The sequence below is a fragment of the Triturus cristatus genome, chromosome 10 (genome assembly GCF_964204655.1).
Source record: "Triturus cristatus chromosome 10, aTriCri1.1, whole genome shotgun sequence".
Lineage (NCBI taxonomy): Eukaryota > Metazoa > Chordata > Amphibia > Caudata > Salamandridae > Triturus > Triturus cristatus.
The window spans coordinates 986,809,902-986,835,553 of NC_140593.1; the positions used below are offsets into that span (position 1 = coordinate 986,809,902).

Consider the following 25,652-nt stretch of genomic DNA (forward strand, 5'->3'; position numbering starts at 1 on the left):
TATGGGGTTTCATTTAAATCGTGAAATGATTGATTCTTTTTTTCCCAGCTGCACTCCCTTGCTTCGCTAGCTCAAAAAGACCGACATTGTAGACTTTTGTTTTATAGCCTTTACATTTAAACAGTAGAGAACGGCTGTTCTCGTGGTTTTTAAACTTCTCTTCATAACTTGTGGTGGACGTTGTTTGACCATAAAGCAGAAAGTCACAATTGCTAAGTGAATCTTCACGTGTATATTAAAATGTTCCGACGGTACGGTAGTTCATGCTCCTCAGAACCTCACACTCCTTCCACAAGAGCAAAGGCAGCATCTGTGACCTTAGAAAATTATCCTCTCATTTCACAGATGTGTAGAACAATGCAGGGGGCCACTCTACATGTAAACATTACTCTCTGGAGAGTCTGTCCCAAAAATATGCTTTTAGCCTTGATAATATGCACGTTTTATTTCCTTGAAGCTAGGTCACGTACATGCTGCCTTCCCCTCCCAGCATTTTATGCTTTTGAATCAGATTCTCAAAAAGGACAACAGAGTATGTAAAAGTCACATTCAGGTGGATTCCAATAGGCTTAGTTCTTGACTTTACATCTTTGCAACACCCCACTCTGCTGTCCTCTCTGAGCACATACCTCAACCATACATGTCGAAAACAAATGGACTAGATGAGGAAAGTTGGTGATGCGTGGTTGGAGGAGGGACTCGCATGCCGAGGACCACTCATGTGAATCAGAGTTATTGAACATTTCCAGTCCTGCCTTTGACACGCAAGTTGAACCCAACTGGTAGTGCAAAAGAGAGTAAGGACTGTTGCAGTAAATCCCCCTCTTTTATTTTTTTGTTGCCAGACTACTGATGCTCTTTGACTTGATGTGCTCTGGGGCCCTGCCAATCAGGACCCCAGGGCCTGTGTTCTTTCCCCAAAGACAAACCCAATTGGCATCTCTAGCCACATGTCGGCCCCTGGTAAATGGTACCATAGGTACCCAGGGCACTGTGACCAGAGAAGGCCCCTAAGGACTGCAGCACTTATTGTGCCACTCTTAGAGGCCCTGTACCCCTGACATCCACACACTGCCTTTGCAGGCTTAGTGTCTTGGTGCAGAACAAAACAGAGAGTCGACATGGCACACATCCCTGTGTGCCATGCCCACAAAAACACTGCCCTGGCATACCTCAGTCACCCCTCTAGCTGGGTGCCATATGCCAGTGGTGTGGGTACAGGTGCATGAGCCCTGTACCCCATTAGTACCCAGGTCCATTCCTGGGCACTGTAAGTGCAGTGCTGCCATTAAGAGTATATGGGGCTGGGAGGTCGTCATCACGAACTCCACAGCACCATGATGGCTACACTGAAGACTGAGAAGTTTGGTATCAAAACTTCTCAGCACTTTAAACCCACACTGATGCCAGTGTGGGATTTAATGTAAAATGCACGACAAGGGCAAACTTAGAGTTGCCCCCTGAAACTAACCCGTGTCCTGAGTGAGAGGCTGCCTAGTCTGCCACCCAGCAGACAGGTTGTTGACCCCCTCGGTAGAGAGCCATCCGCTCTCGTGGGCCTGCAACAATGCACGTCCTGGGCGAGGTGCTAGGTCTCCTCCCCCAGGATGGGCAGGGGAAGCTTCAAAGGCATGCCGCCTTTGTGAGCCTCTCCAGACCACTTGCTGTACTCATCAACTGCTCCTCACCAGTTCTGGCCCCCACTCTGGCGGGAAGACTTGCGGGAAACCCTAAGTGAGGAAAGGGGGTGTGCCAGCCTCTGCCAACCCCACCCCTCAGGTGGGGGAGGCAAGGTGAAGCACAACCCCGGGCTCTCGTCAACTTGAGGATGGGGAGCCCTACCCAATCAGGACTAGGCTCCTGCCCCCCTCTCACTGGAGAGTGGCAGGTTAGGGGGTGTACCCACCCCAGGGACGGGGACCCATTGGTCCCTGCCCTTTACCTACCTGTAACGCCCCTAAATTTAGTATTTAGGGGCACCCTGAACCATCCTTCCTCAGATCCCGATTCCAAAACAAGAAGATCAAAAAGAAAGAAGACCTGCCGTGCAGCTGCTAACAAGAGGACGACACCAACTGACTTGGCCCTAGCCCTACAGGCCTGTCGACCCTCGAACCTGCTCCTGCTGAAACCCGGCATCTCCTGTGGTCAGCAACCTCGAAAACCCCAGAGGACCTGACTGCCTTGCTCATCTAAAGACTGGGACTCCCACGAGCAGTGGTTCTGCTCAAACAGCAACAACCCCTGGTGCCAGCCAGGAACCGCGAATCCAGCACACTCTGTACCCGCCGAGCCCGGCCTGTGCCTGGGTGAACAAAGACCACGAGGGTGTCCCCCCGGCGACTGTGACCAAGAATCCAGCACCCAAGGACCCTCCTCGACACTCCTGACGACGCCTGCAGCCTCAATACCAGGGACCCCTCCAACCGCGACCAGCTGAGGGTAAGATTTCCTGATGCCAAAAGACACCCCGGCGCCCTGCGGCCCCCTGTGCCCAACTCCTGGGTGCCTAACTAACCTACAGCTTCCCAACTTACCTCTCGAAGTGGTGGTCGCACCTGAAGAATCTTCATCCCCGAGTTTGCAGCCTTTGTTCGTCTTGCAGCTTTCCCATTGAAACCCATTGAGCGCCCGACGGCTCAAAAGCACCCTGCACCCAGCCGCCCGAGTGCCCCTGGAATTGCAGCCTCTGTTCTATTCTACTTCCCCACTTGCCCTGTGTAAGTGACCAGGAGCCCAGCTCCCACAGCCGCGTGGCCTGCCTGCTAGCAGCCACCAACCAAAGGCCCCCTGCCTGCCATAGGCTAACATTGGGCCTACTCTCTCTGCATCCGGCTGCCCCTGTGCCGCTGAGGGTGTAACAACTGTACCTACTTGACCCTGGGAGACCCCTGAGTCTATGCCCAGAACCTTAACTCTGCCAGTCGAGTTACCTGAAAGCCGATAACCTACATTTTCTCCATAGGGTAATATTGACTGGTTTTCACTTGGAAATTCTTCGAGTTTTGAAACTTTAAAATATTCACTAAAAATCAGCCGAACGACGAAAACGAAATTACTCACCTGTTACCAGGAGAGATCCCAGTGCTGGATCTTGGGGCCCAGCACTGACCCTGAAAAGTAATTATAACTGTGAATCTCCGATAACCAAACTTTCCTCCATAGGATAACATGCCTGGTTTTTGCCAGAAATAATTTCAATTGTCGATTTTTTAAACATACAAATATTCCTTAAAAATCGCCTGTCTAACAAAAACGATTTCTTTCAACTGTTTACAGGAGATGCACCAGGGCTGAATCCGGGATCCAGCCCTGAGTAAGAAAAACCTATGAAAAGTAATTAATATTGCATGTACTTAAAAATTCCCATTGAGCTCAATGTTATAATTGTGTTTAACTTGTGTTGCCTATTGCAACAACTGTAGCTATTGCATTTAAAAGTCTATTACTTATTGAAAGTATACAACTAGAGCATTTCATTCTGAGAAAGTATTTTGATACCTACTTGTGGTTCTAAAATATAAGAACTATATATTTTTAGAGTTCAGTTCTTGAGTGTGTGAGACCATTTGCTGACTGAGTGTGTACATCAAATGCTTTACACTCTCCTCTGATACTGCCTTACTGCTCGACCAAGCTACCACTTTAGAGAGTAAGGTTATATCTAACTTTAACCTCTGCCAAACCTCTGGAGACTGTGGACTCTCTACACACTGAACCTTACTTTGGTGCAGTATATACAGAGCCACTTTCTTACAAGGACTGAGTACCATAATACACAGGAAGGTAATTCTCCTTCATTTCCCCCTACTCATCATGATTTTATGGCTATTTAATATAGTGCAATGCTGTTTACTTCCTTATTTATCATGTTATAATCGCTGTTATTAAATCTGTTAGAAAAAGACTTTTTGGATAGAAGAACTGAAAGATTTATACATTAAGAATAAATGATTCTAACTTATATTGCAAAAAGATCCTGAAAATGTAAATAACTGGACATAATTTATTGAAATTCAGCAGATGAAACCAAGCGTAGGTGAAATTTCTACCAACTAATTTTGGTGTGTTTGCAACTGATACAGACCAAATCAGTTTGTTTATTGACACCTACGTAGTGATACAATCATAAAATGGCATCAGGAAATATAATGATTTGTACTTTTTCTTTAACACTGCTATGGTGATACTGGTCTTTTTGAGAAAAGCAGCACAATGAAGAACACTGGTTTGAATCCCCAGTTGTCTACCTATTTGTATAATTCTCACCATGTGGTAGTTGTCTTCACATATAGGGTTTGTTCTTCAAGCATTTCGTTTGTCTGTTCATAATGTGTGTTCAGCATATATTGGGAATCATGTTGTGCAGGAGCTAACTCAGATGGCCCCCTGGTCTTCCATTGTATAAGTCCATACTGTATTATATGTGTTGGCAAATATTGTGTGTCTACCCAATAGTAATTTCCTTGCAGTAGTTATCCAGATAATTACATAAAATGAAAAAGACACAAGTATGTCTTATCCTTGATATGATTCTTTTTATTTTACTTTCCTTCCTTCATCCTCAAATCATCCATTCTTTGAGTCATAATACATCCCATTGTATGTTTTGCATTGTTGGCATTTCAAAAACAGCCCACACCTGTTTCACCCCCTGCAAGGCTGTACACCCTGGGGCATTTTCAAGGCTGAAAAGTTGAGGAAAGTGTCAGTTTCCCTTATCTATTATTACAGGTGCATTTACCAGCATGTAAAGGGTGTTCAGTTTGACTCGTGGTAGCCTACATGCATAGCCCAAGGCATGAGGTCGTGAAAGGTGGTGGTCAAATTCAAGAGAAAGTGTGGTGTCATGGTATAGTACCCCAAAGGTGATATAATTAAACACTGAAAATGTAAAAACTCTTTCCTTATGGTACTGGCATGCAACCATAATATCAACAGACTATTAATTTGCACTAGATTTGTGCAGTAGAAAATACAAATATTAAATCATGTTAAACATGTAAGTTGATATAAGTGTTAGAAGGATTTACATACAAGGAACTTGCTTGAAGTTACCGGTGGCACCCGATAAATCTACCGTGCAAACAATATGTGTATGGCCAAAAGGTTTGTGTTACCTCTTCAGAACACTGATTAAATCCTCCAGTTCAAAATTAACTGTATTTCTGGAGGCCAAAAAATATACAGTTCTTCTCAGTTTTCTTGCATTACGTCATATGCGCAGAAGTTTACAGTTTGAGCATTGTTAGTTTCTTAGTCTGCTGTTCTAAATGCATTATTTTTGTCTGAATAGCGCATAGGTAGAGCTAACAAGACAACATTGGGTACAATACCAGGTTATCACCTTAAAACATTTAACTCTGTGCAGCATGTCTATTCATTATTTCGTCGTTAGGATTTATCTACTCCTTACAATGAAACTAGTTAAAAGCGGTGGTGCTCCTCTAAACGCCATAATTTAGTATGTGCACTTTTGCCCCCAATAAGCATTCTTTGGCTCTTACCTGTTAAAATTGGTAGCACCTCTGAATGGCATAGTACCCCTTCGAGGTACTATACCATGACACCTTTTGAATTTCACCACCACCTTTCACGACCTCATGCCTGGGGATATGCATGTAGGCCAGTGGTTCCCAAACTTTTGACTCCTGAGGACCCCTATTGAGTCACCACTGGAAGCCGGGGACCCCCAAGCAATTTGCCGGATTTAAATTTCAAACATTAAAACAGTAATTCGAAAAAAATAAACACACGTGTGCACACAAAGCAAATACTCGAATTACTAAGGATTTTAGGGGCATATTTACAAGTCCCTATCACCATGGGAATGTCACTTTTTGCGATGTTCCTGTGGCGCTAGGGGCTTCGCCTTATTAACAAGGCAGCCTGGTCTTAACTTGGCGAAACGAGGAGAAATGCCTTATTTCTCCTCCTTTTTGCTTTATCCCACGGAAAAAGCAAAACACCTTGGATTGTTTATGTTCAGGAAGGTGACCCTTCCTGCACATAAACAATCTTTAATAAAAATGACGATTTGTAAATTCCATGTATGCTGCATTAGGCAGCACACATAGAGGTGACAAAACGGCATTTCAAAATTGTTTGTGTGCAGGAAGTGGGAACTTCCTGCACATAAACAATCTTCCCCTGCACGCAGACACTCTTGCACTATGGTGCAAGGGTGCCTGCGTTGGCTCTACACTGCTAAGTGTAGTGCCAGCGCAGGGGGAAATGCAAGGCTGCACCATATTCTTGTAAATATGGTGCATCCCTGCATTTCTGAAGTGGCGGAGTGTGTTGTTAAGCCAAGGAGACTAATGACATGCTCCACCAATTCTGTTGTAAATATCCCCCTTCGTATTTTATATTGAAAGAATGTGCAAAGAAACCGAACCTTTAAATGGGACGGTTGGTGCTGCATCTCCTTAACTAACTTTTGAATGGTTGGTTTTATTTCGCAGTACGAGGCTCCTGCTCGGGCCTGACTGGAAACCCAAAGCAGCCATGGCAAATGTTTTCAGACCAGTCCCTATACGGTGCACACAAAGTGCAGTGAATGAGCCTCACCACTACAAAGGGGGCTTTGGGAGGCTCTCCCCACAAAACAATTTAGGAAACAATGGTGCAGTCTACAACACATTTATCATTATATAATGAATTGTATTAGCTTTTAAAGAATAGTAAATAAAGACCTTACTATGCACCACGATACGACAATCTTTGTTGGGGTTCTTCAATGATTCTCTTATTATCACCCTCCAACAGTGGCTCTCATCTCTCCATAGCCCCGCTGTCACATGTATTTAATTTGTTTTAGCATCTCTCATACCATTGTAGGATGTCAGAGCACTATACATCACACACATATAGAGATAATGAATCATATGTGTAAATCAGTGTATAGAAAATGTTACATAAGGCAAAGGAGACTACAAGGTGTAGGATTCACATGTCATTCATACTGGTAGGCATTTTTAAAGAGTGCTTGGTCTGGAGAAGCACAAAATCAGGATTCAGAACATAACACAGTGGTTAGCATTGACTTTAACAAAAAAAAATGTATTTCCACCCTAATAACCCTTTTTTAGCAGCATCAGAATAATGATAGACTGGGAATAAACATATGTTACTAACTTTTACCATGCAGTTTGCAAGCAGCTCTTTGATGACCGTTTATAGGTCACTGTGCTAGATTACGATTGTCACTTATGAACTGCACAGTAACAAAAGTATCTCTCTGACAAAATCAGTAACCCACTGACCTATGCACATAAAATACAGTTTTTTAAAATGCATTGTACACATTCTTTGCAGTAGGTATATTAACCCTCTGTGTCACATTAGATAAGTCAAAGCTGCCACTGGACAAAACTCTCATCTCTCCAGCAGGTACATTAATCACTGGCATTTTCTTGACACTTTTATAGTTGCTGGGAAAACTGCTAATTTTACAATGAACTTTGCAGTGCTTTTAAAACTGCTGCCTGCGGACCCCCTGAGAATGTGCCACGGACCCCTGGGGGTCCTCGGACCCCAGTTTGGGAAACACTGATGTAGGCTATCACGAGTCAAATTAAACACCCTACACTCGTGGTGGTAAACGCAACTGTATTAATGGATAAGTTAAACCAACACTTTCCTCAACTTTTCAGCCTTGAAAAAGCTCCAGGCTACACAGCATTGCAGGGGGGCAACACACATGTGAGCTGTTGTTAAAATGCCAACAATGTAAAACATACAATGGAATGTATTATGACCCAAGGAATAGATGATTTGAGGACAAATTAAATAAAATGAATCATATCAAGGATAAGACTCACTCGTCTCTTTTTCATTTAATGGAATTATCTGGATGACTACTGCAAGGAAATTACTTTCTGATGGATACATCTGTCAGTGGATTCCTCACCTTGTGAATATCCCCTGCGCCAGCATTCCACAGAACTTTTTTCCCCAGCTCTCTACGCCGACGTGGACGACGTCATAATGCATCGGCTCCGCTCGCGACTCCGTATGACGTCACCGGAGCCATAACAGAGCCACGTCGACGTGATGACGTCAGTTCCCTTTTTTCCGCGCCGTCGACGCGCAACGGTTTTTCCAGTACTCTCCGGCTACTTTGTAGTTGTTTCGGGTTACTGTTAGAGAAAATCTATTATGTCTTCGACGAGGAAGTTGGGTTTTAAGCCCTGTAGGGAATGTGGGGGCCACATGTCTATGACAGACCCCCATGATGATTGTTTGTGATGCCTTTCATCTGACCACGACATCGAAGATTGTTCAAGCTGCAGGAGGATGAATCCAAAGGCGTTGAAGGAAAGGGAGGCAAAGCTTTTTATGGCCAAGGCCAAAGAGGAGAAGAGAGGTAGAAAGAAGGAGAGGTCGAGACCGGAGTCGTCGACTTCACGTTCATCGAAGTCGAAAAAGCATCATAAGAAAAGGAAGCATTCCTCTCGGTGCCGGTCTTCGAAGAACAAGGTGTCGAGATCGACTTCGCCTCGACGCCGAAGTAAGGATTTGTCTCCTTCTTCTTCTCCTTCTAAGTCTCCAGAAGGATCTCCTTCGCCGTAGCGGACTCCAGCGCGGTCACCGGCGCAGTCCTCGGTGCAGTCACCGGCGCCATCACCGGCGCCGTCTCCGGTTCCAGTGGAGTCGTCTGTTTCTGAAGATGAGCAGGAACAAAGGAAGGAGCCTTCTCCAGGGCCTGAGGATTCTACGGCTCCGGTAGAGGACACTGCGGCACCGTTGCCAGGTACTCCGCAGATGGATCCAGGATCGGTTCCTTATCCGCAGTTCCCGGCTCCGGGTATGGATTCTTCGCATTTTTTAAATGCAATGTATGGAATCTTCAATCGGGCTGCCTTTCCATCCGGTGCACCGACTGGTCTCGTGGGTCCTATGGCGTATACTCTAGGGGTACCGCAGCATTATGCTCAGGCCCCGCTTATGCCCTTTCTGCCGATGGCGCCTTCGTGGCAGTTTCCGGCGTCGTCTGGGGATCCATCGCGACTTCGGCTGGATCGTCATGCTTCGGAGCCTTCCTCGACGCCGTTGCCGACTCCCTCGGCGCCGAGTCCAGCGCCGCCGACTCCGTCTTTGGCGCCGCCGACTCCTACACCTCGGGCTCCACCGACGCCGCGTACGACGCCGACGCCGCCGGCTCCACGGATTCGGTCGAGAAGGGAGGCCCAAAGGGTCTTGGATGAGGAAAGGTATAGAGTGGAGGTAGAGGAAGGTGAAGTGGACACGTCCTCTGATGAGTTTGAAGGGATACAAGAGGCTAGTGGCCTGGATACGACCCCTGAGTGGGAGCATACTTCATCTAGATCCTCTCCACCTCAGGAATTGGTTCCTTACCATATGGTTATAAAGAAGGCCGCAGAGCTGTTGGATTTGCAGTTACCCTCTGCGGAATATAAATCTAACCTGCTGACAGAGGTGTTGCATTCACCTACTTCGACTTCTGAGCCTTTGCTGCCTTTTAATGAGGCTATTTTGCAGCCTGTTTTGGAGGTATGGCGTAAACCACTTTCTTCTCCAGCGGTTTCCAGGCAGGTGGCGAGAAGATACAGGGTAGCACCTGGGGATCAAGATTTTCTTTCTACGCACCTGTCTTCAGAGAACCTAGTTGTGCAGGTCCTGCTCGAAGCATGCTTCGGGAGCGTTCCCTCAGTCTCCTGCAGACAGGGAGTCCAAAAAGGTGGACCAGGCAGCTAAGAAAACTTTTTCATCAGGAAGTATGGCACTTAAATCTACCAATGCCACGTGCTTGCTGGGTCGTTATGTGCATGCCTTAATGGACTCGATGAAGTCTTTAGCCCCTAAGCTGCCTGAGGGTGATAAGGCGTCCTTCATGGAGGTGGTCGCAGATACTCAAGCTGCTGCAAGACAAGTGATTCAATCGGGGCTTGATACAGCAGATTCAGTGGCAAGAATAATGGGCTCGTCTATAGCCACGAGAAGGCAGGCATGGCTCCGTTCATCTGGCTTTTCTACGGATGTTCAGGCCACATTGGTGGATTTGCCGTTTGATGGACAAAAATCATTTGGAGAAAAAGCTGACTCCGCCCTACAGAGATTTAAGGACAGCAGGGTAACAGCTAGATCTTTGGGTCTGCAAGCTCCTGCTAAAGGATTTGGTTTTAAAAAGTTTAGGGGTTTCGGAAGGTCTTCATTTCGCTCCTTCCGACAGCCTCAGCAGCAGCAGCAACAACAGCAGAATTCCCGATATAGGTCCTATAGAGGGAAACAAAGGGGTCGGAGAGGTTCTGGACGCAACCCCTCTTCTTCTTCCTCCTCCTCTGCTCCCAATGAGGCTTCAGGGAAGCAGCCCTAGATCCCCCAACCTGGATCATGTAAGACCTGTGGGGGGTCGGGTGTCCCACTTTCTGCGGGGTTGGAAATCTGTTACAACCGACCTTTGGGTTTTAAACCTCGTGGAGACTGGGTACGCCCTTCCCTTTCGGGAGTTTCCTCCCCCTTACCCTCCTTGCCAAGGTTACTGCTCGGAAGACCATCTGCTTCTCCTGCAGAAGGAGGTTCTGGCTTTGCTTCAAAAAGGGGCGATAGAGGTGGTTCCGGAGCAGGAAAGGGGTCAGGGATGCTACTCCCGGTATTTCCTGATTCCCAAAAAGGACGGCAGATTGCGTCCAATACTGGACCTCAGAATCTTGAACTTTTACCTGAAGCAGGAGAAATTCAAGATGCTGACCCTTGCGCAGGTTCTTCAAGCGTTGCAGCAAGGTGACTGGATGGTGTCGCTCGACTTGCAGGACGTGTACTTCCATGTCCCAATCGTGAAGTCGCACAGGAAGTATCTCCGTTTTATGGTTGGGTCGCAACATTACCAGTTTGAGGTCCTCCCGTTTGGTCTTACTACCGCACCTCGAGTCTTCACAAAGGTGATGGCAGTGGTGGCTGCTCATCTCAGGAGGTTGGGGATTACAGTTCTCCTCTACCTGGACGACTGGCTTCTGAAGGCAGAGTCCCCAGAGATGGTGCAGCGTCATCTGCAAGTAACATCTCAGCTGTTATTCGACTTGGGTTTTTCGATGAATGTGCCCAAATCTCACCTGGTGCCCTCTCAGCGCAACCTGTTTATAGGGGCGGTACTGGACACTACTGTGTGTCGAGCATTTCCTCCTCCTCATAGAATTCTCGACATTCAGGAGATGGTCCCTTTATTCCACAATGGAGCGGTTGTTCCAGTTCTGAAGGTCCTTCGCCTGCTCGGTCTGTTCGCTTCCTGCATTCTGTTGGTCAGCCATGCACGCTGGCACATGAGGGCGCTCCAGTGGTGCCTCCGCAAGCAGTGGTATCAGCACAACGGAGATCTCAGGGAGTCGATCAAGATCTCCAGAGAAGCTGCAGCGGATCTTTCTTGGTGGAGCGTGGAGGGCAACCTGTCTCAAGGAAAACCCTTTCATCTGACTCCATAGGTGGCCACAGTGATAACGGATGCCTTCACCGTAGGGTGGGGTGCTCATCTGGGGGATCTAGAGATCAAGGGTCTTTGGTCTCCAGAGGAAAGGTTGCTTCACATCAACCTTCTGGAATTGCGGGCGATTCGTTTGGCGCTCAAGGCCTTCCTCCCTTCCCTTCGCGGTCAGTCTGTTCAAGTCCTGACGGACATCACTACCGCAATGTGGTATGTCAACAAGCAGGGAGGAGTGGGGTCGCATTGTTTCTGCAGAGAGGCCCTGCGTCTTTGGTCCTGGGCTCAGGACCAAGACCATCGGATTGGTCTGATGGCAAATCATCTGGCCGGGGTGCTGAACGTGCGTGCGGACAGTCTCAGTCGGCAGTTCTCCGCCGACCACGAGTGGAGGCTCCATCCGGAGGTGGTTCGTTACGTCTTTCGGACGTGGGGAACCCCTCGGGTGGACCTGTTCGCCACACACGAGAACGCGCACTGCCCGTCATTCTGCAGTCTCCAGTTTCTGATGCAGGGGCCTTGGGGGACGCTTTTCAGTTGAGTTGGGGCTCCTTTACGCGTTTCCTCCCATACCCTTGATTCCTCGGGTTCTGAGGAAGATTCGCCAAGACCGGGCCCAAGTTATATTGATCGCCCCGGATTGGCCAAGAAGGGTGTGGTTTACAGATCTTCTCCACCTCTCCTCGTGCCCTCCGCTCTGTCTCCCTCCGAGGGCAGACCTCTCGCAGTCGGAGGGGCAGGTTCTACACCCCACCTCCAGAGCTCACACCTTCATGCCTGGAGAATGAACGGGGCAACCTGAGTTCATTCTCTCTCCCGCCTGATGTTGTGGATGTTATTTTATCGGCCAGGCGACACTCCACCAAGTCCATTTACTCCTACAGGTGGTCCAAGTTTGTAAAATGGTGTGGAGAGAGATCCATTGACCCTTTAAAGGCCCATCTTTCTGAGGTGCTCCAGTTTGCTCTTTCCTTGGCTCAGCAGGGCTGTGCTGTGGCCACGGTCAAGGGCTATCTTTCGGCCTTATCGGCTTTTCTATGCCTTCCTGATCAACCGTCTCTTTTTAAATCTCCGGTTGTACTGAGGTTTATCAAGGGCCTTACAAATATGTTTCCTCCCACTCCTTTTGTAATGCCACAGTGGGACCTTAATGTTGTCTTAACTTTTCTGATGGGGTCCCCGTTTGAGCCTCTTCATAGTTATCCTCTGAGGCTGTTGTCCTTTAAGACGGTCTTTCTTGTAGCCATAACCTCGGCAAGGAGGGTGAGTAAGCTTCAAGCTCTTCGTTCTAAACCCCCTTTTCTAACATTACATGCATGCTGAAAGGATGGTACTCAGGACCAGGGCTGCTTTCCTGCCCAAAGTTGTTACTCCGTTTCATTTGGGGCAGTCTATTACTCTCCCTGTTTTTTTATCCACCTCCTCATCCCTCCAAGGAGGAGGAAAGGCTTCATCGCCTGGACCCAAAGAGAGCTGTTAGCTTTTACTTGGACAGAACGAAGGACTATCGTCTGGACGATCAGCTCTTCGTGGGTTATGTTGGACATTCCAAAGGAAGAGCGGTGCACAAGCGCACTCTATCAAGATGGATCATCCTTGCCATCAAGATCTGCTATGCCCTGGCTGGTAAGGTTCCTCCTGAGGGTATTAGGGCTCATTCAACTAGAGCTAAATCATCTACATCTACTTTGGCCCGGGGTCTTTCCTGTGGCAGATATTTGTAAAGCCGCGACTTGGGCCTCCCTCCATACTTTCGCAAAGCATTATTGCTTGGACTCTGAGATGAGGAGGGAGGGCCACTTTGCGCGCTCTGTCTTTCAAAACTTTCTGGTATAGGAAGGTGGAAACCCTCCTCCGGGAGTGGGGACTGCTGTGGGAATCTATTCACAAGGTGAGGAATCTACTGGCAGATGTATCCATCAGAAGAACAAGTTACTTACCTTCGGTAACGCTTTTTCTGGTGGATACAGTATCTGCCTGTGAATTCCTCACTGGCCCACCCGCCTCCCCGTTGTCCACCTTTGTATACCTTAAAAGTTGTCTTGCTTGAGATGTTGTTATACTTTCTTGTATATTGGTAGGAAATGCTTGTTTTATTTAGCTTTCCTTTTCTTTGTATACTATGTATTCTTGATTGTATATTGTATACTGTGTATCCTTTCAGTCTGTCGTTGGTCCACCTGTGCGCCTCGGAGGCACGGAAAAAATGGGTGGAACTGACGCCATCACTCCGACGTGGCTCTCTTATGACTCCGGTGATGTTATACGAAGTCGCGAGCGGAGCCGATGCATTATGACGTCGTCCACGTCGGCGTAGAGAGCTGGGGAAAAAAGTTACGTGGAATGCTGGCGCAGGGGATATTCACATGGTGAGGAATGCACAGGCAGATACTGTATCCACCAGAAAAAGCGTTACCGAAGGTAAGTAACTTGTTCTTTGGGTCGATACACTCAATCTTTGCCTACATACCTGACTTGAGAAAGAAGCAGTTGGTCCTAACCTCAAGAATGAACTACACCCAGACAGTATGGTATTTCTCAACAGGATAGGAGTGTTGGAACTTTATGTACTTTCTAATAATTGTATTATATGTGTTAACTGTTACAGTCGTTTCTGTAGCCTCGCTTAGGTACTCCTGCAAACGTTCTGTCCTATGTTGAAGCACGTCTGGCATCATGAGTTTATTTGTGTGGTTCGTGAAAAGCATTACATTTTAGATTTATGTACCTTTTGTTTGTTTGTGTCTTTGTTGTTTCTTCCTCTTGACAGTCCGTTATTGAGCAGGTCTCATGGGAGAACTGAAACGTACCAGAATCCAGGTTCCCCTTCACGTAGGTAAACCAAATTATGCACAAAGAAGCCCGAACACACAATCTAAACGTTCACCATGCATGAGTAAAGCACGTTTTTATGTAAAAAGACATTTTCTGGTGTTCGTGTGTTTCTAGAAACCACCATCTGACCATCTAATTAACCCATTGTGTTTGTCGTGTGGATGCTTGTTGTCACAGTGTTTCTGCAGGGCACTCTGGGTTGATACACTAGTTCCTATAGATGGGATTAAGAAAACTGAAATACTATGAACTTTTGCTGGCCATCTGATCGTGCTGAAGATTCGCGCATGGTTGGGTTGCCATGCTAAATTAACTTTACACAACAGGTTGCAAATGCACTAATAGGGAAATCACAAAAAATCCTAGGCTACACTGGAAGTGTTTTGTTTGTGCTCAATTATAGTTGTAGGGAGATGTATTATTAGGACTCCCTGTGAAGCTCCTAAGAGAGCGATAAAGAAAACATTGAAGAGTTAATGTTGTAGATTACAAGCCTAATACATGAAATACTAATGTAAAGAAAGATTTAGAACACAACCTTAGGTGATCATGTACTTTGTACTGTGCCTTCCGGTCTACTGAATACAGAAAATTTCAGTTTTCATACGTCTCAAATAGCAGTGATCAAAACAAAGCTTAGCAAAAGGCTTGTTTCCATTACTGGATTTCAAGCCACAAAGTTCTTTTGATTAATATTTATGTGTCTAATCGGGAGAAAAGCATGATAACATTGTCCTCTAAGCAAAGAAAAAAAAGCTTTACAGTAACGTACCCTTTGCTGTAACTCACCGCATCCTATGGCAAGAGACTTAGAACCAACGCAAGCAGCTGTTGGGAATGGAAGTCAAGGTAGTTGCTAAATGAGCGTTAAAGCTGGCTGTTAATGATTTACATTGAGGCGGCTGGAAACGAACCCTCCTGTTTTATTTTTAATAAAAATATCTTTGAATTTCACAACTGACAATTATTAGGTAAGCTCTTTCTTTTATCGGTTTTAACACTTGATTTAAAACATGCAAGGTACTTCATGAAAGGGGCTATGTTTCCAAGAAGGCAATTGCTATTTTACAGATTTTAGGTCTTAGTTAGAGTTTGATGATAACGAAGAGTCTTTTCCGATTTTTGGAGGACAAGCTATCCATATTATCCCCTAGTGGATTATTCTTGGATTTAGCATTTCTTCTAGACATTAGTAGAATTAACATCACCACACAATTTCAATACAGGCCTTGGTTAATCAATAGAGAATTCAGGAGGTTTAGGTGCAGTTAGGAAAGTGTAAAAATTGTGAATTAATTATGTGCACACCAAGATTTAATCCCATCCATTTTTTAAGATACTCATTAAATCATTAACGGAAACATCTAATTTTTCACTAGCATGTTAAACTAATATCTTACTCATGTGACGATCTTTGCACAATCCTTGTTTCTGATGATAAATTTGTGATTGCACCTTTTAAGCAGATGTTGTATGTCTTCTATGCATGTCATTTGCTCTGAGAGGTCACAATTTTAAATGTTTCTTTCATTTGTTTGCCAGAGCCTGAAGGAAGGTCTAACTGTACAAGAACGTATGAAGCTCTTTGAATCTAAGGACTTGAAGAAACACTAAGTTTCCCTACCACGCCTGTTTAGTCAGGACTTTCAACTCGTGCAATTCCTGGCTTGCAAAAGGACAACAAAATCTGCGCTGTGTGGTCACTATTCAATGATTTATTTTTATGTCATTAATGGTGATTCAAAAGGAACAATTCTCCAGTCAAAGGACTGGGCTATGGACTGCAATTCTCACAAACGCATTTTCTTTCTGTATGTGAATATTGTACAGAGAAGGAAACATTATGTTGTTCACATCCCACTATATACAGTTTATTGTTACACATTATATTATGTATCAGTATTAAGGCTTGGTGGCCTATTAATAAGCTAGCTCTGGGTACCCAGAGTATTGCCACAGGGCCTGCAGAGAATGCACAGCTTCCTTGCTTATAGATCTAGTGTCATCCTTCTCTAGAGCTGGAAGGACCATGCCTCCATTTTCACATTTCTAAACGCTGTGGAAACTAGACGCTCCTTTCACCTGTAAGGCAAGTGGTGAGAATTCAGACTAGTGACGATGTGGACTAAGTAAGGAGCACCTACAGCGTTACCAGTTAACGTCCGGTCATCACTGTGGAGGATTAAATGGCTGTATGGAATTATACTGTCCTAGTTCCTGCTGATCTCTGACTTCTTTCTGTGATATGCAAGTCAGTGGGACAGTAAAATAATAATATGGCCTCTGCACACATTATACACATTTCAAAATATTCCTTTCCTAAAGAGTTTTATTATCATTCCTCTGTATCTTCTTTTTAATCATTTTGCAAATGTGAATTTACTGATCCTTTATTTCACATTGCTAGATTGAAATACGAGTATTACTGCAACACTGTCCCCATGTTTTCCTCAGCCACTTTGAATGTAGTGTTATATTTCTCCCTAAGGTTCCACAGACAGAGAGAAGTTATCAAAGAACCTAGTGGTCACCAGAAAACGTAGACCTAAAATCCTGTCAAAACAATGAATAAGGACAAATGAGGAGCACTTGGAGAAAGGACTAATAGTGTTTCGGGAAAAATAATGTTCTCTGCTTAAGCCCAATCTTGCTTCTACAGAAAAGTTTCTTCCAGCGGGATGAGGTTCCACATATTAAATTAGAGTTTCCTATTTTCTCTTTCCTCAAAGAAAAGTGTACCATTGTATTGCTGCAATGTGATGAGAGTGGGTAATTCTGTTGACCATCATGATGAAGCATTTTCACTTTAAGAGTGTTGAGTAAGATAAATATATTGACAAAACAGACTTCGGCGTGCTGGTAATACAGCTTTAAAGCACGCTTTAAAATACAGTGCATTTCCATGTACCAACACAATTCAGGCGCAAGCAGAAAAGCTAGGCCATTGTTTTACACTTCTTTGATATGGATTGCCTCGTGTTTACTGATTTAATGATCAGCCTTGCTATTGTTTTGCACACCTGACTTTGCATATTTGGCTGTCCACTGAGATAAGAGATGCATGTTTTGCAGCTGCACTCACAATCAAGGTCAGTTGTCCTCTTTCAGATTTATGCTGTGTATCAAGGATAAAGTTACAAAACAGTTGAATCTTAGGTTTAAATAATAGAGAACAGTATCTTGTAAAAACGCTTTTAAAATCTACTCAATCCTTTTAATGCAATTCATTGATTGTAGATGACAAACAAAAATTACTACTTCTGAGAAGGACAATGTTTGAATCTGCAGTGTATGAAACTATGAAAGTAATTTCTTTTTTTTAAGGTAGCATGGGAAAAGAAACAGAAATCCACAAAACTGAATGGTGGTGCACAAAGTATGCACAGAGCGTAAGAAATCAATTTTAAAAAGGTTATTTGGTACGCCTGGTATATCAAAGAGATAGAGATGCCAAGCTGTATAGCAGTTGCAATTTTTTACCATTTGGTTGCTGTATTCAAATTTTACCTTTTAACTTTCTCTTCGCTCCATTCGCAGGCAAACAAATGAGGGAATAATTATAAATAAAATAGTCATTACTGTCATATTATACACGGGAACACTCCTGATTATGATAGTATTTCTTCCTCTTTTAAGTCCGCATGTGTGCAACTGCGGTCTCTAATATTTCCTAGTTTTAAATGGAATGATAACATTATTTATTCAATCTTATTAGTCTTTTGTTAGACACAAACCCTATTGCCATGCATTAAAGTTATTTCTCGGTAAACTGATAACACACATGTTCCACTTGCAGGAAATCATGGTACGTTTACTGCAGTTGCAGGTCATTGGTGTGTCGATCAGCATATTTATCATATAGGAACATCTATTGGTAGACCCTAGGAGTCTCACCAGTACACCTAATACTGCCAGAAAAAAGATTGAGTATTTTAGGAATTTCATTTTGTGACCTTATTGTACATAGGTGATATCTAGCTACAGCTTCCAGTCCACTTCCAGTGATTCTCTTTCGTTACCATCTATATTGAACTCTAGTATTTAGGGGAAGAGTTTTGCTAGAAAAAGAATAATGGTTATCTGTTTTTATTGGTGCTAGTAATCATCCTGTTGATGGAAATTCTTTTGCGGTATTTCATGGAAGTCGGGAAGATGTAGGACTTGAATAGTGAATGACAGTGCTCATTATAAGGAGCACTCTTTTAACACGGATTGCTACAAACAAGTATGTTTTTGTAAATGTCACACCTGTTGGAGGTTGTGGATTTCTGAAAAGTGATTGCATAGGTTATTTTTTTGCTATGAAATGGCAAATTGAGAAAGAATGGTATATAGAATAAAAGCCAAGAAGAAAATGAAACAAACAAGTTTTCCATCCTCTCCTTAAGACCACCCCTTTAAACATTCCGCCATTGTTCATCTGTTCAGAAAGACCCTGTGCTTCTTTAAGGAAGTGTGAACTTCCTTTCAGGGTGTTGATGCAACCTGCAGATATGTTCGTCACTGGGTACAAAGCTGCAGTGGCAAACATTCTAGGACCTTTGTAGAATGTTAAGGTGTGTTCTTATTCTGCAGAGTATTAGGATTTTGAGGGATTATACTGACGCAGGCATGACACTCGAGAAATGTGTGTGCCTAAAAGGTGAGTGGCTGAGAACCTTTTTCAATGCTAAACTGTAGTGACCCCTGCTTTCTCGTGCCATGATATCATAGTGAGGGTGAAAAGTGCTTTACAAAATCAAATTCTAAATATTGGGGGGCATTCTGCTCAAGTGGGCCTTAATTCTCTGAGCTCCCAGGCCATGCCTACTACACAAGCTGCTGAGTAGTCCTCAATTTACATGGCAGCTGGCATTCGGGTGGAGAGGTGCAGGTAGTGACGAACGTCAGACCAAAAGTAAGGCAGACATGTGCCAAGATGTTTTTTGGTCACAGTAGGTCTAGCATGATAGTTGAGAAAACTTCTCTATCTCAGTGTTTTACCATATCAGTTTTGTGGTCGAAAGCTATTTATGACTGATTCATGAGAGTGTCAAAATCTTAAGATCATGGTAATCACTTTGTTCTTTTAGAACTATGCATCCTATTGCAGGATATGAAATGTAGTACCCAGTGTGATTTGTTCTCAGTTTTTCATGGTGGACTGCAATGGCCTGTGACGATCTAATACAAGCTCAGATTGTGGACAAAAGTATAGAAAACACTTCTAAGTGCTTGTTCATTCCTCATAACTTCTTTGTGAGTGCTAGCATCAATTCAGCCTACAATTCCAAACTATGGTTCATGATTTCTTGTTTTTGCTGTCAGATTTGAGTAGTGTTCAAGTTTCCAGGCTCCTGTATACGGTGGCAGATGGGTCCAGTTTTTGAGAGGTTGTTTTTTTGGCAAGTTCAAAGAAACAGTTTTGACTTCAGTATCCAACGTGACAGCAATTTTAGACAATTCTTGAGTTGATCATTGCAGCACAGAAAGTGCCCCTGTTGTGCTGGCCTTCTTCAGTAAGAAAGTATTTGCCTCTATTAAAGAAGTTCACGAAGAAAGCAGATTAGGGTAGGTCTGGATTGTACCTTGCTGTTATTTAGCATCCTTATCTGCTTCCTTTAAATTCCATGGTATAGATTTCCTGCCAAATGTGTGATGAAGAGTGCAGCAGTTAGAAAATGGCTAGCTTGCCTTGGAGGGTGCCCAGCAATGGTAATATGAAACAGTCCAAAACTATGCTATATGCGGAGTAGAGGTCAGTTTCAGTGTGGTGTCCGGCATTTGGGCAGAACCTAAATCCTTGCATCTGGAAACTTATGCATTGTTTTTACTTGGCACAACTGTCCCATTGTTGGGATTTTAGAGACCCCGCTGTCCAGGGGTGAACATAAATTGGTAACACTTGCTAAAGGTATTCAATATGTTATACGGATGGCTGCCATCATTCGGTCCCCCAATTTGCAATGATCCGAATTCCTATACTTCCTCTGAATGATCTACAAGGTATTGAGGAACTCCTTAACAGTACACGATTTGAAAAAGGGTGAACGTGTGAGTGAAGTCAATCGGATTTAAGTTTGAGATGGACCACCATATCACCATATCTCTTATGTGTATGGGAGTAGTCTTATTACCAATTGATTCGTTACATGCCTGCTACTTTATGGTAACAGTGACTGCCTGCCAATTACGAGTAGTAACTTTTAGATTACACTCTTCCTATATGTTTTCAAGGTACAGGGGGGCATACTGACGATTATTTTAGCCAACCTCATACCTTAGGACTGGTTGGCCCCTCTCCTATTCGCTTATCTGATTACCTTGTAAGTGCTGCCTCTTTTTCAGGACCATGGATTGGTGGTCAAGAAAAAGCATATAAATTCCAGCCAGTCACTCAGGTTCACTGCAGCTTTATTTGAAACTTCAGTGGGCAATCTTCCTACCTCCACTTTATTGTCAGAAGCTTCAGGCTTGGTTGCTGCCAGTTTATGCACATCCGACCCATCAAAGGCTTTACAATCCATGCAGATACAAGGCAGCCAATGCCCTTATGGCCCACTTAACATGTCTTTAGCTTAATACACAAAATCACCATGTTCTTTCCCATTGGCTACCAGGTTCTAATGAGTTGCTTCTGATGGACAGTCTTTTCAGTATCCTTTATAGGGTAGCTGGGCTTGACCAGTCTGTTCAGAAGACCCGCGATCAAGGCCTGGGCCACCAAAATCTCTTGCAGACACGTCAGTGGCTCGAGTTGGGATGCAACCTGCGGGAAGGAGTTCTTGAAGGGTTTACTTCTCCCTATTCCGAAGCTATCCCCTCTACAAAAGGGAAATAACTTTCAGTGATTTTGCAAGCTCTTCACGCTTTATATGTGGTCTTGTGAGGAGGGTATTGACCATAAGGACACAAAAAGACGTTAACCCTGGGTTGGAGGGGTTGTCAGAGGTTAATTATCCAAGCATAGTTTTTCTTGGCAGAGTCCATTTACCTGACGGTGGTCCAGCTTCCCTCCCTCCTTTCAATAGTCCTGGTCAAAGTCTGTTCTGATTGCCTTGTATTCAAGATTGCACAAAGGAGGGGGTGATGTGGTAATTTCTAGATTAATTACCAGTGCATTTCGTATCCTGGTATCAAGAATGTGCCACAAACAGTTGCAGCAAAAGTATCCTGCCATCCCAGTAGTTTTATTTTAAATGTATCTTGATGCAGTGTTGTGGGAAATAGATGATTTGTTAGCAGTCACCCCACTCTAACCCTCTCACAATCGTCACCACCTGGGGCTAACCGCATTAGTCCACCAATTCTATTGCTATCCAATGTGCTACTTAAAATTAGAGGACAATAAATCGGGAAGCATTTATTTGTGTCGCTCAATTATTAATTATCTTGTTGTTTACCAGTCTCTCTCCCCAGAACATCTTCATCAGTCTCACTCCCTTGAGAAGTTGCCCGGCTGTTTTTTCAATCTACAGTGTTTGTCAGTATGTATATTTTGGGATTTGATGTGCTGCTAAGATTTAATTGCAATATCGAGATTCCTTTAGGATGCTGGGCCTTTGAGAACCGGCTTCCTTTTGGGAATGACTGTTTCTTCCATCAAGTCTCAGCTTGTGGCCCTTAAGTCTTTTTTGCCCCTTCAGTCTAAGTTTGAAGGGGAGAGTCCCATGTGGCCCAGATTTGATGTATTTTCTTGTTGGGCAGTCTCGTGTAATCTTTCAGTATGGGACCTGGTCTAGCGTTAATGGGTTCGCCATATCTAACCCTGCTAGTCTTTGTCGGTATCACTGAAAATGCTGACCATAACAAGTCTGCTCCTAGTGGCTGTCATTCATCCTAGCCCTTATGCTATGTTCTGGATCTTGTATTTTATTCCGGAGGTATAGTTGCTTAGTCCTTTGCCATAATTTGTTCATAAGGTTATTTTCTTTTGCTTCAGGACTTGTTTTTCTGTCCGTCTTAAGCTGGCAGGGATCAATGTGATCAAGTGTTTTTTCTGCGAATGTTGTGAATGCCTTTAGTTTTGTCAAAAACGGATTACTGTAACATTTTATGAAGGCGTAAAATCTTATGCTTTAGCAAAACTGCAGAACTGCTGCACTAGTTCATCAGATCAGTCACTTGAAAAAGAGCAGTCATGTAGTCTCTGCAAGCAAAAACCTCCATTAGTCGGCACTGAATCCAGTTCCAATGTGTTTAAACTGCAAGAAAGCTTTTTATGAACCTTTCTTGGTCTTGGTGCTCAAACCGCTATTGTGAATTTATGTACCACAGTGCTCCTTTCGATCAGGAAACCTGCTGCTCCTATAAGTTCCAGGGTTTAAAGAAGCACTGCTAACTGGGATTGCTGGCATCCAGACTTTGGAACAAGTTGCTACCTGAAAGCCTTTTTATGCCAAGTGACGGGCATTTTGCCCCTTCGTTGTTAGTGTTCTCCAGTGCCAAGAAACCTTTGGTACTCTTGTGCACTTTACAAGAATTGAAATTAAATTAATTTTGTATTTTGTATTCGGCAATCATTTTCTTCACTTAACTTTCATGCCCTATTTTTGAAAAAAAAAACGATAGTTTAACATGTAGAACATTGTTGATATTTTTCAATTTGTTGGCAAAGAAGCTCAAGTATGGTATATGTAGTGAACAAAAAACACTACTTATGAGCACTGTGTTTTGCACATTGGAAAAATTAAACAACCTGAGTCTCAGGTCTACTCTAGAAATGAGAATAAGAAAGGTTTTTTTAATAGCTTCTAGTGTATTTTTAAAAAAAGCTATTTGTCTGTTGTGGAAAGCTTTTATTATTAGATGAGAGAGGGCACAGTCTTGAGTGTAGTTACTTAAGTTCAATTCAGTACCAGTTACTAGCATTTCACTTTCCAGCATCGGCGGTCGTACTAGAAATGGAAGATGGGACTGAGTTTTAAAGTGGTATAATTTTTAGATCGCTTGGTTTTAGATTTGTTTTTATATCTAGATCCACTGCCCTGTTGTACATTCTGTTAGCAGAGATACCTTCTTGTAGCCAAAATGACATTCCTAGCTTTGTTCATGGCTTGCTACCCAAAACAAAATTTTGTGGATGGGAGCATAATTTAGCTAGAACTAATTCAGTTCGACATTCTCTAGCTCTATCTGCTCCAGTACATTTTATGACTATTTTCCTTGGACTGTTGGATTATAATTGAATCCATTACCCCCTCCCTTTATTGTTTATAGCCCGCCAGCTTTAAAGGGACGAGTTCTAGTGGAGAAGAGGGTAGAGATTATGTAACATTACATCATATTTTAAATTCAGTGTCCTGGATTATGTGCACATCCTAATATTCTGATATGGGCATTACTACACACAATTGTTATACGGACTGACTAGACCGAATATGGAACATTGCACAGCTCCTCATAATGATCTATGTGGTCAGTTTTTACTTTATTTTGATCAATATAAAACAGTTTTATTTTTGATGTCTCTATGCAACTACTTAATTCTGTGCACCTGGGTTTGACGATTAATAATTCAGAGAGGTGGGAAGTGTACCGATATCCTATCATCTGGAAGACTGGCGCACAAAATCATCAGCACACTACTGAAATCGACAAGCTTAAAATGAGGGAGACAATTTGACTATAAAATTATGATAGCCTCACATTATATTAAGAGGCCATCATAATTTTTCTGTTTTCGCCATTAATAGAATCATGACATGAGTACAAATAACACATAATCTTGAAATCAGAAAACTGCATTGACTAAAATAAGATGTGCACAAACTGCATTGTGCAGAAAAAGCAAATATGAATATTTGTCTGTATGCTTGTTTTAAAAAAAATGTCATACTGAAAAGTTCTAACATTACACCATTTTAAACAATTCAAGTAAATTCTAACATTGTTCTGCTCAGCCCAATCACCTTGTTTTGGAAAAGTTAAATAAAATACAGTAACACCAACATTCACTGATTTTCAAAGGTGCCATACAATTTTGCTCTTAGTAGATTTAATAGATTTCCATAGCACTTACGTTTCTGTCCACTTGTTTGCTTGTTGGACGTCAAAAATACACTTTACTTACAGCCTTACCATTGACACAGCATTTTTGATTTCCAGGTTCGGAGAGTAGCATTTCATCAAAAATCTGAAATAACTTTTCAAGAGAAAGTAACCAAACCTTTTTCTCCAAATATATATTTTGACTCATGTCAGGTACCTGTTAATCCATAAGACTGAGCACAATTATTTCAAGTAATTCTTTAGTATGCATTTGATTGTGTGCCAATATATCACCTTATCAGGCAAAACTGTATGTCTATAAACGTTAAGGCAGTACTCTTATAAAAACCTGTAAATGTTCCTATTACTAACTAGTTGTGACATCAGACCTCGCCTATAATATGAAAATGGGCCTCTAAACCACTGTACTCACTTGTAACATTACAGTTCAAAAATAAGAGTGGACTCACAGAAGGAGACTCCTAAAATGTTCTATCCAAATCTCGATCATTCACAAACCAAACATACTAACTAGTCCACCATGGTATGGTATTTAAGTATAGTTTAAAACAAGCACAGGACATGAAGTGTGTTTTTGGTTATCAAGGCCCCATGCAGTATGAGGAATAAAATACTACTAAATGTGTAAATAATGAGGATATGGCTTTCCAAGATCTTGTAAATGGGTATAAAATTCCTTAACGACTTGCAGTACCCACTTATGTATGTTTCAGGAAACCTTGCACCATCTGTTGTATGCCCTGTGTAGCTACATGTACATGGTATCAAGGACTTTTTTTTAACGTAAAATATAGTTATTTAATATCCACTAGGGTTGAAGTGTGTGTGTTTATGTTTGTAAACTAACTGCAATAACAGTTGGCTTCTTTCATGTCTAATCCATGGATTTAAGAATTTAAGTGGCAAACAGTCTGAAGATGAATCATGCATCACAGTTGAAATTTTTCAGTGCAGACAAATTCCATCTATTAACAAACTGTTACTTTAAAAGTGTACCCAAGCTAGAATTACACTAGATGTTTGTTTGCCTTTTACAGTCCAGATCCTTAGAATGTAAATACCCGAGCACATGCACGCTCTAAGTAGCTTGCAGGTTGATTTTTTTTTTTAATGATGCTTTGTTGATTTATGTCAAGATAATTTAAAACCTGTATAGTATTCAAAGCACGCAATGTAAATATGTATTATTCAGAAGATAGTGGAGGGTTTTATCACTCGGTTGTGTTTTTTTAATATTGTTCTGTATTACAAAATGTTCTTATGTTAGAAGTGAACAGTTTAATATTTCACTTGTTTTCCTGTCATAAAGTTTACTTTAATTACTTCTCACAAAATACTACTTGTATTCTGTTTCTTTTGGTTTTTTGTACAATTTGCTTCAAAATTGTCT

The 25,652-nt window shown here is 43.1% G+C and overlaps 1 protein-coding gene across 4 annotated transcripts in view; it reads left to right on the forward strand.

Moving 5' to 3' along the window:
• Positions 1-16,917, forward strand: part of MPRIP (myosin phosphatase Rho interacting protein) — a 753,461-nt gene extending 736,544 nt beyond the window's left edge. For 2 of the 4 annotated variants that reach the window (XM_085628921.1, XM_085628924.1), the window contains exon 24: positions 15,815-16,917. In XM_085628921.1, the coding sequence (XP_085485047.1) occupies positions 15,815-15,886 (72 nt within the window). In that variant the 3' untranslated portion in view covers positions 15,887-16,917. Of the gene's footprint in view, positions 1-14,207; positions 14,274-15,814 lie in introns of all 4 variants that reach the window. The other 2 variants (XM_085628923.1, XM_085628922.1) reach the window with 2 other exon arrangements.
• The last annotated feature ends 8,735 nt before the right edge of the window (positions 16,918-25,652 follow it).